Below are 15,477 nucleotides of genomic sequence, written 5' to 3'. Positions count from 1 at the left end.
GATCAGTACCAAGAAGGGATTTTGGCACCAACCAAAGAGCACTTGTTAGTTGTAGTCTTTTTTGGTTTGATTCAAGTTTGTGTCAAAGGATCAGTCACCCTGATAAGAACTGCATTCTTTCAGTAACTCTAAATGCTGAGTGAATGAGCACGATTACTAAAAGTCAGTGAAACTTTGGACAACCCTGTAAATGACCCAGTTCAGCTTTAATGCAGTGTCCCATTTGCAGCTAACAGCTCTGCTTACAAGATCAGACCCATAAAAAGCTTCTGATGTGCCGTCCTCCTGAGTTGCTTTAAGAAAGCAGGGGCAGCAGGGTTGTTAAGTACTGGCCTTGTAACACATCAGAAGCAGCATGAAGCAGGCATTGCTTCCCCTCTCCTCCCAGTTCTCTTGAGTCTTGATCTGACTCTCGGCTCTGTTCAGCCCTCTGCACTGGCGCTGAATCTTGCTAATCTTTCCAGGAGTTTCTATTCAATCTGCCAGCTGGACAAAGGGGCAGGAAGCAGCTTTTTCCCCCTCAGTGAGAGGCGGACTGAGAGGGGAAAGACAGATTTGGACAGAGAGGAGGAAGAAAAGACAGAGGTAAAGTAGAAACAAATACCAGAAGAGCAGTTTCTGGTGCCGTTCTCTCTCAGGGAGTGATCAACTGACCGCAGAACAAGCAGAGCTGCTTCCTGGTGAGCCCAGAGCTCCGCATGGGTATGACAAGCACCTATACACACACACTGTGTGGTCGCACTCATTATGACTTCCACACCAACAGATTTAATATATAAAACCAAAAACGACAACACTATATACCACATCAGAGCAAAAATCACAAAACCACAGCACAGCCAGTGGCACAGAGGCTGTTCATCATCTGTGCTGGCACAGTGGGGGTGCACACAGTAAAAACACAAGGTCCTCTGGCAAAAAAGTGGTGTACCTCAGCTTTTACTGAAACATGATGTGTCATACAGCAATATGCTGCACTAGCCAATGTGTTCATTTTGGGGCCTAATTTAGATTCGGATTTTGAATTTTGGTGACTCTGGCTGTTGTGTTGTATCATCAGGTCTGTCGCCGTATGTCTTGGACACTCGGGTGAAGAGAAGGACAGAACAACTGATCACCATCTGGTGGGGAGTAGGGATGGGCGATATAGACTTGAAATGTTATCACAATATTTTCTAGTATTTATTACGATAACAATGACGATAAAAAAATAGTCCCATTCCACTCTGTTATCACAGCAGTGGAGCCACTGTTGGCAGATAGCAAGCAATATGCTGAAATTTTGGTCTGACTTTCAGACGTTTGGGGTCGACGTCTGGATGATTTACAGAAACTTTTAACACTTGTAGGAGCTTTTCTTGCACTTTATGGGGGAGGTGGGGAGAGAAACGCAAACATAAACGATTTCTTGATTTTTAGACTTTTTTCTTTGCAGCCCGTCTGCTCCAGATTAACAAGGTAGCTCCTCATTTAGCGATGAACTCCTCCTCAGCTTTAACTCCCCCTTCTGCCTTGTTCGTCCTCCTGCATGTGAGCTGTAGGCTGTGAGTGCATGGCACACACAAATATGCCATCAACTACAGTCATTATCATTATTATTGCGGGACTAATTCTTACCATGTGGATTTTTTTCCAGTATATCACAATTGATATTATATCGCCCATCCCTGGTGGGGAGTTGGAACAGATGGCGGGGAAGGCTTCCATACAGACCTGGCAAACCCAGAGTTGTGGAAAGATCACTTTGAGGCGCTCCTGAACCGACCCACTCACCCTGCCACCCTGGCAGAGGTTGCTGAGGTAGTCAAGAAGACAAGTATAAAGCTGCAGTGCATCAACTCCTGGAGTATTTTACAAATTTGTCAACAACAAGGTGAGACACAGTCCATGACAATACCGTAATTTCCGGACTATAAGCCGCTACTTTTTTCACACGCTTGGAACCTTGCGGCTTAAACAATGATGCCGCTAATTTATAGATTTTTACTTTTTAAATTTAGTGGGTGCGGCTTACTATTCAGGTGCACTCAATAGTCCGGAAATTACAGTAACTCTTGCTCAACAACATCTATCAGCTCAAACAGAGGCCTTGATAAATAGGGAGATGGTCTCTGAAACAGGTCAAAATGTAGTCAAGTAGCAGTTATAGCTGCAGTTGATCTGTTCATAAATAATAGTAGCCAAAAGGGAAACTTTGATACCTGGCCTTTTGTAATATAGATTGTATCTAATTATCGGGGGTGAAGAGGTGTTGATATTAATCATCAAAAGTCCCTTCATTCTCACATTTTAAAGAACCAGCTGCAGAAATGACTTCCTCTGGCTGAACTGTAGGAATTTGAACAAGTTACCTGCAGGCATCAGCTCAGTCTTCTCATATTCCACCATCTGTCTGTTTCAAAATGACAATGGAGGAACACTGGGCCTCTGAGTCGAGCCAAGCTATCACACTTCACAGCAATGCCAAGTACAGCAGTGCTGAAATCAGCCTTCAGCCTACTTTTACAGTCTGCTGTATACTGTAGATCCAGCTGGCTGCTGCTCAAACCACAACACTCAGCTCCTCTGACTCTCTTCCTAACACTGGTATTTCCTTTTTTCAGTCACTTCTCCATAACATTGTTTTGTGATCATGGTTACATTTACGAACTTCATAGTCCTGATTTTTGGCTCATTCTGTCTTTTACAGTGCAGGAACTGTGCATACACACATACTGAAATCAAACATTTTATCTAGCATGTTTGCGGCTGGTTAGCTGGACCACTAAAGGAGGTTACAGGAGAACTTTTGGCAGAGCCCCTACGTATCAGGTTGCTGCGAAGAAACACGTATGAATTATGCCATGCCACTTCCTGAAGTCCTGAGAATCAGAGTCCACGTGTCCCTGTTTTAGTCTTATTAATTCACCTTTGTCCTTATTTTTAATTAAGGAGCTACTCGACTCTAAAATATAAAATTGTGTTTCCTTGTGTTTTGTCAATGGAAATATACGGCCATTTAATTATATAATTAAAAGTTTATATTTAAATTTCTATTTCTGTCATTCTCTTTGGGTAAAGGATGTTATATGGAAGTTTGGTCATTTTTTGTTTCCTCAGCTGTTTCCTCTTGTCAATATTTCATGGTTCAACAAAAGCCCATAACTGCAGTTGAGCTTTCAGAAAACATTCAGAAATGTGATGAACAATCTCCAGCTAAGAATCTCCTCTGATCCTCATCTATATGTGTACACTGTTGAATTGTGAACACACTGCTGTGCTCTTCACATTTGCTATGTGTGGAAATTTGGATCAGCTGGGGTATGTGGAACTGGGAGCCAAGAAAGCTGGAGAGACAGACAGAGGGGCCCATGTGTGAGAAGGCTTGAAACAGGATCTAGTTGATTGTGGTTGTCTCTAGTGCTTTCCCAAGCCATCACTCTGCTGTCTTTGTCTCCCTCCTGCTACTCTTCTACAGTGGCTGTTTACTAAACAGGAAGCTAAAACCCCAGGCTGAGATAATAAAGGCTGGACGCCTCTTTGTGTTAGTGTCGGTCTCCTTTCACTGGACTGATCGGGGTCACCACAAGATACACAGAGTTTAGATTTATGACCTTTTAAAACATTTTAATAGGAGCTGGAATTGTGTTTAAGACCAATGTAAAAAAAAAAAAAGTAGATGCAGAATATCCAGAATATTTTTGAAGGAGCAGAAACAAAGACGAGCACAGTAGAAAACACAGACATGATGTGAATTATTTAAGTTTTTTATGATGCCATCAGAGTTTTCAAGCCTTTGGTCTAGTTAGGATTTTAAAGGACTAGTTCAGCATTTCTGGGGAAGTGAGAAGAGGAGACTGAGCTGAAGTCATGCTGGTACAATTAGTTGGGACACAATAGCTAGTTGTAGTGACTTTGAGTTTCCTGTAGTCTTGTTGTCACATTGCATTTGTGCCTGTACATAAACCAAAAACAAACCCTCTCCTCACCAACTGTATCTGACACCTTCAACCAGAGATGCTATACAGAAGCACAGAGCAGAGTGTTGGCTGCTGTTTGTTGTCACTCACACACTTCTGGTTTTGTACATCTTTGTACATCAGTTAGTTTTATACATTTTAGACATGGCAGGTGTATATGTGGACTTGAGACAGAGCAGAGGCCTGTACTACAAAGCGATGTTACTGGCTTATCAGGGCAACTTCAGGAGTAACTTGGTGACGTCAGGTGTAACTTCCCGGTTAACCTGTACTACGAAAGGTGGATAGATTTTACCCGAGTTCTGCTGCCATGGTAATTTACACTGCATCTCTAAACTGCTCCGAGCAGTTTATGTTCGTGGTTAACTTAGTGTTACCGGTGTTACTTCTGCCTAAGTACCACCCCACAGGTGGAGCAACCAATCAATACTGGCACAACGATTGAGAGAGGCTGACTCTGCAGGACAGGGGTTGTCTAAAGACTCAGTCAGTCCCCCCGAACCCCACCAAAAAAAAAAAAAAAAAGGTAGTGGATGGTAGAGGTATGTGGACCAATAAATGGTGCTTTTTTTTTAATTCTCCATATTTTCTATTTTCAATTTCAGTTATTTAATTTGTGTTTTTTCAAGCGCCAGAATTTAGCGTCATTAGTGTTGCATATTACCTCCAATATTATATATAATATAATATTATATATAATATAATATTGGAGATAATATGCAATATTAACACCAATATTATTTGAATAATGATTTAAATGGGGCTGGGGGGCATTATTGTCCTGAAAGACAATATAATGCGACAGGCTGTTGTAAGTGTAGACTACAGACCAAAACATGCAGTATTAATGATGGGAAATATGAATGTGTAGCACTTTATAGAATGTTTCTATTTCATCCAGGTTCAGTTTCCACTGAGGCTGAAATACTGTTAACATGAAGTTCATACTGAACATAACAGCTTTACATTCATACATATACAGCCTGAGTGTTCCAGGCAGAACAACGTTAACAGTAACAGCTCATTCTCAGACATGTGACCCATGTGTTGACTGTAATCCAAGTATCCGGAAAATCATCACATATTTTCCGTGTCCTTACGTCTCATATTACAGATAAAGAACTCAGGGAACATGTAACAAGTCTCCCTGTCTTTGTTGGCAGCCACAGCTCTACATTTTGTCGTTAGAGTCTCTTTAAATTACTCACAAACTGACAGAATTAACGTGCGCTCTTCATCTGAGAGATGCGCTGCACGCCCGTGCAGACGCACTAACTCTGATTAAGTTAACACCAACTCAAGTTACCGACATCTGAACCACCGTCGTAGTACCGTCTAACACAGATCGAGGCAGTCAGGGTTTGTTAACCCTGACTTTCCTTGATAACCCCGAGTTAAATCAGAGGAGGTTAAACTCCCTTCATAGTACAGGCCTCTGGTCTAGCTGTTTCTACTAGCTTATAATGCTAATCTAAGCTAACCAGGCACTTTTTCCGGCTCTACATTTAATGCAAAGACATGAGATGAAATTGGTATCGATATCCAAATATCTGTATTTCCTTAATTGTTGAACTTTTCCTTTAAAGGATCGATCTGTCACAAAACTATTTTCAATATAAACATTGAAGAAGGTTTTAATTGCTGTTATCATATAAGGTCTGAATGTCTTTGCAGGGAACAGAAATGATGCACAGAGAACTTTTAACTCCCAGATGCTGCCAATAGCAGAGAGGTGTATGTGGCAGACATGGCACTTAAGCCCAGAACCATCTGATTTAAATGGAACATATGGTAATAATTGTTAATAAGTGCAATATGGAGATGTCACAATCAAATAAAAAATTCTGTATCCAATACAACTACACAGTGCACACTTGGCCTACACTTGGTGTGCACAGGAAGAGTAAAGAAGGCAAAATAATTTAGAAAAGATGTGTCTGATGGCTGAAAAGCTCCACAGGAATTTCTTTGCACAATCCATATCTGCTCATTACGCGCCCCTTTCACACAGAGCATGGTTCAATATGTCATTACAACACTGCTCTGATGTGTGTGTATCCACACACACAGCCAAACCCATGATCCCTCTACTCCTCTGTCCACTTCCCTCCCTCTGTAATGCTGTTAGCCACATTTTGCATCCGAGTTCATTCATACTTGAACCGACATCCTGCGGCTCACTTTCCAAATCAAATCATCCAAAACACACAGATGTCATTGTGCATCCTGGGGTTACAGAGAGAAAACTCCCCTGGGAAACTGTGGGAATCCTGCTCTTACAAGAAATATTTTCACATGCACACATTCTTAGTCACTGAGCAACACTGCACATATTGTAAAAGCCACGCAGAGAAACACCGTTCTGCAGAAACTGCTTTTTAAATTGTCAGTTCTTTTTCCTGAGCAGCTGAGTGCTCAGGATGCCACACATGCTTTGCCGCCTTTCAACCTGTGCTGATGACCCTCATACACACAAGAATGAAAACACACTGATGAGCAGACGCAGATAGACAGGCAGGTGTACATACACAGGTGTGGCTCGGGAGAACACACTTGCACAAGAGCAGAAGCAAACACACACATTCACATCCTCGCTCATTGGTCCAATGTTGATTATTCCAACTTACCTACAACCATTAGCGTAAACTCAAAACCTCTTTTGACTGACTTCCGGTACACCTGGTTGGGGAGATTGGCGAAGCCCACATAGCCCTCCAGGTTCCGCTGCTGAAGGAAAACACACACAGACACACTTTCTGTTAATGCAAGAATCACAAAGCATGAACATACACTCTCAAACTTGTCTAAAATTACATCTTTAGCATAGAGAATAGACCTGTAACAGTATAAACAACCTTTTAGTAAATGATGAGCCCTGAGATGACAAATACTATGGTATTTGTCATGTGTGTGTAAACATAGCAATACAAAGGGGAAAAAATTGCAGCTGCACACAAACACACAGTCATTATGTGCACACAAAGTGAGAAAAACCTTGTTTTTTTGTGAACCTTCAATTAGCATTTCTGTGTCCTGCAGCGACAAAGCCCCTTTGAAGTGAACTACAGCTGGGATAAATACACAAGGGGAAAAAGGGTGTTTTAAGGAGAAGAGAGGTGAGGGGAGGGAAGACTCGCAGAGAGAAATAACAGGCTTTCCCCGAGGAGCATGGAAAGAGGAAATGGAGTCAACACCGCCAAAATCCATCAAACAAATCAAATCATACAACAGAAAAGTAACAGAGACCAGCAAATGAAGCCGAATGGAGAAACATAAAGCTAAGTAGATGAAGACGAGGCAACACAAACAAACAAATCCCCCTACGTGTTGAATCATATCCATCATGTCCCTCATGTAGGACCGGCCGCGGTGAAGGTAGTGACTCTCAGTCCAGATCACAGCCAGGCTTCACTCCAGCTGCTGCTCCCCACTGATGTATCTCTTCATCCCATCATCCCCTCCCCATCTCCTCCATTTGCCTCTCTCTATCTCCCAGTCTGCTGACTGATAACCCACCCACCCCCAGTCACTGTGCACTGTCCTGCACGCTACACGAGGCAAACACAATTGATTGCTGGCCTCTCAGGCTCTGTCATGCATGGCACCAATGGAAAACTGCAGCGCTGTGCTGAGGTCTGCTGATAGATTATCAGATTATCATATGTTCAGCTTCTCTGGGTTTTTGACTTTTGGTTCAACTAAAAATGACATCTGAAGACACTGGCAAGTTTTTGACACTTTATAAATCTGGCAGCAGTTTGGTTAATAATAACTGAAAAAATAATTTGCAGATTTATCCAAAATCATTGACTCAGTCCTGCACTGCAGACACTGAGGTCAGATTGATAGTCACCAGATAGACACATGGTCTGCATCGAGTTATGATTAGCTTCTAATTTGTAGTCAATCTGCTGACCAGCATCCTTGGATAAACCGGCCATTATGTGTCATCTACTGCACTGAAATACCGAAAAGCAGAAATCAGGGCGAGTCAGAGGAGACGGAAAAGTTGACCTCTTAGCACGAGCGCTGACTGTGAGCATGCTGACATTTATGAGAGATTTATCACGACAGTCACACATTACTGTCAAAAACCTCAAGACCTCTACAAGACACCTCACTGCCATGTTCAAGTGTAACCACCTTGAAAGATATCTTTTATATGGGATCAAAAACACTGGCTGTTGATGGCAGTACTTTCAGGCATTCAAACATTGTCCAATAAAAAGTAACATAGTTGTTACAGCACTGATTTATACTGTTCTCTTTTCATTTCATTGTGAAAAAAACTTGGTAACAAAATAAATGCAGTGAGTGTAAACTAATTCTTCAGTTGCCTATATCCTAGAAAAAATGGTTTTGTGTGCGTGTGTGTCATATTCACTGACAACAGCCACTTTAAACAGCCTTTTCAAGTCACAAATACTGCGTCATTAATCTGACTCGTCATTCTGTATAAAAGGCACAGAGGCGGACTGGAGGGGCCTTACAGGCGCACCTTTACAGCGGCAGCAGAGGTAGTCACAGAGCCGAATCCACATCCGTATAGGAAGGAAGAGCCGGTACAACAGAACAGACACAGACCAAAAAAGTAGCAGAGACTTTTCGTTTCAACAGTGAGAGTCTTGAAAGCTTCCAGTCAAGGACTCACCTTTAAGGAAACTGGGCTCACTGAAGGAGACCAGATTCATAAACACACATTTATCAGCACAAACAGGCTGTTGACCCAGTTTTGGTCCAAGTTCCATACTGTTAGACTAATGTGCACTGCAACATCGCAGCATGTCATTTACTTTGGCAATTAAATTCCTCAGTTCTTAAAACATACTCATAAAGAAGTGGAAAAACACAGAGCATGAGTATTCTTGATATGATTGAAGCAGTCTGCTTTATTCTCCCTTGATTCATAGATGTCAGGAGAATGTACACAAAAGTATGTGGACACCTCTGTTTATAAGCTTTTGGTCATTTGGCCTGTTTCTCATGGTTTTGGCTTATTTCAAATGGAAGCATTAGTGCTGCATCATACAATAACACTTGGTTCCAAAATCTTGTGAAAAGTTTTCCTGGAGATAGCAGACTGTTATATCTGTGATTAATGCCCATGATTTTGGAATGCAATGTTTAACAGTCACATATGGCTGGGCTGTAATGTTATGTGTCTGCATAATTTTGGCCATACTGTCTTTTCCAAGTGTGTATATCAGCACTGAGTTGTCATTATGTCAAATACAAACACAAAATGGCTGGAATCTGTTCCCCTGCAACACAGCAATAAAATAAAGATTTCTGAAGGTTTAACATTGGACTTTAGTGAGGCTATAACTAATACTGATATTTAGTAAACGTCCATTAAAAGCCAGACTATATTCTACTGTAAAGTCCACACTTCCCACAGTTGAGTGTGACATTCAGAAAACTGTAGGTTACACACCAACATCACACACAGACTGCAGGAATAGAGAAGGAAACAATCTATTTGCCTCATCAATATTCTGTGATGCATGCAGCTCCACAACAGGCGGAACTTCTCTGAACGAGCCTGAGGCACTTTCCACCATTTCCATGTTTGATCCACCCACATAAAGGTTTTGTGTGTGTAAGTAAGTGTGTGTAAGTAAGTGTGTGTGTGTGTGTGTGTGTGTGTGGTGTGTGTGTGTGTGTGTGTTACATAATGTGCAACCTCTGATGGTTCCTTTGAACTGCACTGTAAGCAGCACAGGTGATGTAAAACTCTGGGTTGGCCATTTAGCAACAGGGAAGGAAATTATTAGTGCAGGCTGGCTCCAAGAAGCTCTGCGACTGTGAGTGTGTAGGTGGGAGTCTATGGATGAAATGGTGCACTACATGAGTATAACTGAATGCATCAACATACAGTTTGCATGTCCATGAGGGCATGAATGAAGAAACCCTTTTATTCACAGGGCTCTTGTGCCTGTAGCACACAATGGAGCATACAATAAGCTTAAAACATCACATTTCCAGCCTTTAATAACTGAATAGTTTCCCTGTGATATCTGCAATGTTGCAATTGGTCCCTTCTGAAATGTATTATGAGTCATGTGGTTGTTCTTCACAAGAAAGTGACTAATGGAGAGAAAAACAGGGAAGGAATGGGGGATGAGAGAGGGAAGGCCGGTCAGTCCATACCATTCATGTTCACCCCTCCCCCCAGTCCACCCACTGGTGATAGTAGCTGCCTGGTTCACTGACATCATCCGTTATTGCCAAGTCCACCAACCCTCATGTATTCAGCAAATGATGCTGGGGGCCCTTCACTGCTTATATCAGCTGTTTTTAAACTTTCATTTATTACATATTCAATATTAATTATGTAATAAATACTGGAATCACTTTACACTGCAGAATGAGAACAGAAACTGTTTGAAAACAGTGCATATGTAATTTTTTAAAAATATATTTTTAGCACTGAGCACATTGCTCCCACTGTACCTTCACTACATCTCTGTCTCCCTATGAGCACATTGTGTTTACCCACCCTTTGGTACAGTTACAGTACAGTTGTGTGGACTTGTGTGGACAGTCACACCAAGCGCTATACCACAATCAAGCAGTTAAATCATGGTAAAGGTAGACATGATTTGGGAACACAGTTAAATATCTCTAGTTGTGAGTGGTTCATCCCTTTCTTTCGTGTACACTACAAAATGCAGTCCACCCAATAAACATAATTTCATTTTGACTTGTAATCTCATTAAATTCACATTTTTGGGAACTGATATTGCTGGCGGGTGGTTTGACTCGCGAGATTTCTTATGGAAATTTGGCACAGGAGAAAATCTTATCTGATCACTCAGAGCATGAAATCAGACGACCACTGGATCATTACCTATATTTTGTTCAATCACATTCTCTAAACGTCGGTGAAAACGTCTAAACAAGAATTTATCACAGCCAATCTCCTCCCCCCAACTGCAATGAGCTATAATTGAGACCAGATCACGTACTCCTAGTAAATGCTGCTCTGTGTAACGTTCAGGGACCCTCAAGCCAGTCTGCCATTCAAAAGACGACGTTACACTGCTATCTCTTCGTAAATGAAGTCTAAACTGTAAATTAGACAAACACGGCATCCACCACACACAGTCTATCACGACAAAAATGCAAATTATGTTATAGTTTCACCAACAACAACCGTACTTCATCAGAACAAGACTACAGAGATGGGAGGCGTGATACATTTTTAAAACTATGGCATCTGTTGTATTTCAGTAAATACAACACAGCAAAATATGTATGTTAGTTATCCCTAGAAGGTATCTATTTGTCACAACGTGTAAGTGATGTTTTAATCTACTTTATGTCTTTGTAGACAAACAAAATATTCTAAAAGGAGCAGATTATTAACGGAGCCTGGTGTGCAGTTCTCTCCGTACATGAAGTGGTCGGTGCCAGGGGGGACTACGACTCACGGGTGCGGTTAAATTCTAACTGAGATTCAACCAACATCTTGTTGAAAACAACAACAGTGTCAACACTTGCACGTCGGTCTATTTCGAAGAGAAGTGGACTTACAGCGATGCTGGGAACCGCGGTCTCTGGTCGCTCGATCATTGTACTGTGCTGTCACCACCCAGCCTGCAACGGACAGTCACCAAGGCATAAACCGATAAACGTTCAGAGGAACGACAGTGCGGAGAGAAACACGCAGCTCTCCTCCTTCAAAACCGCAGTTTGTTGTAAACAAAAAGAAGCAAAATGCGTCCGAAAATGAATGAATGAGGTTAAATTACATATGGCCGCTGAGTATACTACTACCAGATGTAGCTCAGTGACGAAAAATGCTCCGACTGTTTTCCTTACGAGGCAAACAATCATCATTTATACACTGGAACATCCGGGCTGAGAATTTCAGAATAAGACGCAATAGTTGTATTTTATTTTGTACTGGAAAGTAAAGGTAAAAAGGACAAAAATGAACTAGTACAGCTAGCTCTGCTGTTTTGAATAATGTGTTTTACACACAGGTTACTGTTTTTTCAAGCCCCATCTTCAAGCTTTTTCCACTACCTTCCTGCATTAGATTTCTGTCTTTCTAAACAGAGTACATGTGGTGCTTGCATTTTCTGTCCATATTATTAAGTTACATTTGTGACCGTATTGTCCTGGACATTGAACATTTAAACCAGTTTTAACTAGGATGAATTTTCCATTCCTATTTTGTTTGTAATGCTAACTGCAACTCAATTCAAAAATGTAGATGTGCTCACAGTTGTGCAGTAACAGATGTATCAGTTCCGCTTCAAATATGCACGAAAAGAAAAAAAAATAAGAGAAAATTAAAAAGTACAATGAGAAGTGCCGGGTTTCAGGCTCTTAAGTTGAAAGTGAATATACGTCATTTCTGGTCTGCTACTGGATGTGCCTGACCAGCTTGACCCACCTGGAACCGCCTTCCCATTGGCTAAACCATCGAGGGCCAAACTCGAATGTGATCGGCCTCTGACCGTATGTGTGAGGCCTTCAATTGCTGCAGGCAAAAATTTGCTGCCTTCAAAGACTTGTAAATACCGGCACTGAACAGAACAATTGAGAGGTAATGCGAGTTGAGATTAATTTATCTATAAGCATTAGGATTCAGTGAGACAACGTGATGTAAGAAAGACACAAAATAAAGAAGATAAACAGTACTGTGGTAAACTGTCCCTCTTTGAAATGTAGGCTCATGATGAATACTTTTAGGAGAGAATTTATCACCTGCATTGCCTCCAAGGATACAAGTTTATTTTTAGTTTAGTATCTATTGTAAATTTAGATAACAATAATAAAAAATAATATCATTCTTCTGGACCACCTCTTTCTTGCAAGATAGCCAAAATATATACAGCACTGCTGGTTTAGCGGCAAATGTCACAAAATGCAGGAATTTTTTGATTGTCCATTTATCAACTAAAACAACTTGATTAAATGGCCGCAATGAAATGCAGTCTGTTTGTGAGACAGGTGGTGAGCTGTGGCACAGTTCAGTTCAGTTCATTGTACGTCCACCTCTTTCCTTGAGTGTAGCAACAGTAGAAGCGAAATTAAAGGAACCAAGTGTCTTATCAGTGATGCTTCTGCTATTGTGTAGAGCCACTGTAAACTGAACAGCGTCAAAGATTTGCATGCACCTGTGCTCAGATACTGAATGGTTTATTTGCACACTCTAGTGGCAAAGAAAGCAACTTCCATCAAATTTTGCCAAATTCCTCAGAAACCACAGTACACACTTACTCTCAACTCACTTTAGTCAAATCTGCATTACTGCTGTGCTGTAGTCCAGATTAGAGGAAACCATGAAGAACACTTGTAACTAAAAAAGTTCAACTATTTTGAAAGAAATCTTTATATCAACTGTTACAACAAAATATGTTGTGTTGAATTTGCATGCTGTGTTGTCTGTTACACAATTTCATATGTTTACATGTGTGAAGATAATTTTAAAATATATGAAGTAATAGATTTTAAACATTCAACTGTAGGTAGCAGTGTATGTGGTGACATATACATGATGTGCCATATCAGCAAGTTTGATCAATAGTAATAAGTATAGCAATTATAATTCTGTTTTTAAAAAGTGAACTTTAAAGAAACAATCTAACCTTTGCTGTAAAGGAGCTACTGCAGCTGCAGAATCATGTTAAATTTTAAACTGTAGTGGAACAGTGGCACAGACAGAGAGGAGTCATAACAACAGCAAACTGATACAGTAATTCCAGGGGAACATGTGTCTTAAGTTAACTCAGGCCAACATCAGCCTCCATTAGCTACAGGTCATACCAGAGGTGACGGCTGCACCTGCAGCCTCACAGCTATAAAAGGACTCAGTAACATTGTTTTACACTAATATTGTACATACACACAAACACATAAATGATGACATCACTCTAAATTTCATACAGCATACTGTGCACTTTATTTAATGTTTGCTGGAAGTACATTAGTTGTATTTGCAGCACACACATTTAATTAACTTTGGTATATTCAGTATTTTTTACGTTAATTTATGTTAAGTTGTTGTGCTTTTGTTTTACCAGCGCTAGGGGGCATCCTCACTTCTGCTGCTGGGGACTTCTTTTTCTTCTTACACCCTGGACAGATCACCAGTCCATTGCAGGGCTAACACATAGAGACAAATAACCATTCACACTCAACACAAAACATTCACACCTACAGGCAATTTAGAGCCAATAATTAACTGAACCAGCATGTCTTTGGACTGTGGGAGGAAGTCAGAGTACCCAGAGAGAACCCACACAGGCACAGAGAGATCATGTGAACCGGGACTCAAACCCAGAACCCTCTTGCTGTGAGGTGACAGTGCTAACCACTGTACCACCTTGTTAAAGCCTATGTTTTATTTAACCCAGTATGAGCAAACCTAATTTGAGTTAAAACTGTTTCCTCCCCTCTGTTTTTTCTAATAAAAGGATGGGGCCCCAGAGGGCCTAAACACAGGAAATCCTGGTCAGGGTGAACCACATGCCCACCACACTGAGGGGGATAAGGAATATTTATTTTAGATATTTTGTGTATATTCGTTAGATTTAAGTTCCTTTGGATACTTTTGTTTGTAGTCTACCTATCTCAGTTTCACAGACTAACTGTCCTGTGTTATTTCTTTTGAAACAAAATTAGTGTGTTATGTGTTTTGTTATCCCTATTGTTTAGAACTAGTACTAGAGATAGCCAGTATATATGTTTCCTCTGTTCTCTGTTTGTCAGGTCAGTTGAGTTGGTTTGTTTATTTTCTTATCATAGGCTAAATTGAGTTCTGTTCATTTGACCTCTCTTATGTGTCCAGAACTTTATTGATTGCATTTTTGTAAATTTCCATTTCCAATTTTATTTTTCATTTTTTGGGTAAATGTATTTTATTTCAAAATCTACCTGTGACTCGTCAAGTCTACCAGCTCTGTCCTTCACACCAGACCAAGTTAGGCTTTAGTGGCAAAACCTCTGAGTGTACTGAATTAACTTTTTTTTTTATTGCTGAAGAATGAAATTTTTCACTTGTGAGGAAGAGGAGAGGGAGTAGAAGAAGAAGGAGAAGAAAAAGGAGGAAAAGAAGAATGTGATATTTCTGCTTCCAAAAGTTATATAGTTTCACCTTAAGAAAATTATTTTTTTTTTTTTGGCTCTGAAAGGCAAAACCTCTTCACTTGAGTCTTGCTGAGGTATTCACTGTTATCAGTCAGATACAGAATCTTGCTAATTAAAAGACTTTGATCTTGAAAGAAATATTAATTTGATAAAACTAGCAATCTAATTTGTACATGTATTGTTTTGTGGTAGAAATCCAAAAATAGTGCTCTGTACACGACAATCCTGTCTTTGACTAACACACACAGTTCAGTACAGAGAGCTGTCCCTGAGTGCTAATGAAGAACAGAGACCTCTACAGCAGATCTTACACCACGAGAGTAAAGGAAGGGGAGGCGAGCTTCTGGGAAGGCATGAGAAACAACTCGCTAATAAGAAGAAACATAGGAAAAGAAGACAGAGAATGACACAGTCA

The 15,477-nt window shown here is 40.7% G+C and overlaps 1 protein-coding gene and 1 long non-coding RNA gene across 5 annotated transcripts in view; one reads left to right on the top strand and one right to left on the bottom strand.

Moving 5' to 3' along the window:
• LOC108901962 (septin-7) overlaps nucleotides 1–11,790 on the bottom strand; it is a 46,637-nt gene extending 34,847 nt beyond the window's left edge. The window contains exons 1-2 of one of the 4 annotated variants that reach the window (XM_018703645.2): nucleotides 11,496–11,790; nucleotides 6,587–6,686 (exon numbers count right to left, since the gene is read on the bottom strand). In XM_018703645.2, the coding sequence (XP_018559161.1) occupies nucleotides 6,587–6,686; nucleotides 11,496–11,534 (139 nt within the window). In that variant the 5' untranslated portion in view covers nucleotides 11,535–11,790. Of the gene's footprint in view, nucleotides 1–6,586; nucleotides 6,687–7,283; nucleotides 7,442–11,495 lie in introns of those variants that run through there. The other 3 variants (XM_018703647.2, XM_051073619.1, XM_051073620.1) reach the window with 3 other exon arrangements.
• On the top strand, nucleotides 69–7,271 carry LOC127142895 (uncharacterized). Its single transcript, XR_007814004.1, has 3 exons — nucleotides 69–1,124; nucleotides 1,637–1,873; nucleotides 6,999–7,271. It is a non-coding gene; the product is annotated as an uncharacterized LOC127142895 (long non-coding RNA).
• Nucleotides 11,791–15,477: the final 3,687 nt, after the last annotated feature.

The sequence above is a fragment of the Lates calcarifer genome, linkage group LG10, assembly GCF_001640805.2.
Source record: "Lates calcarifer isolate ASB-BC8 linkage group LG10, TLL_Latcal_v3, whole genome shotgun sequence".
Lineage (NCBI taxonomy): Eukaryota > Metazoa > Chordata > Actinopteri > Centropomidae > Lates > Lates calcarifer.
Note: the sequence above shows the minus strand (reverse complement) of the source record. Positions and strands in the feature narration are given on the sequence as shown.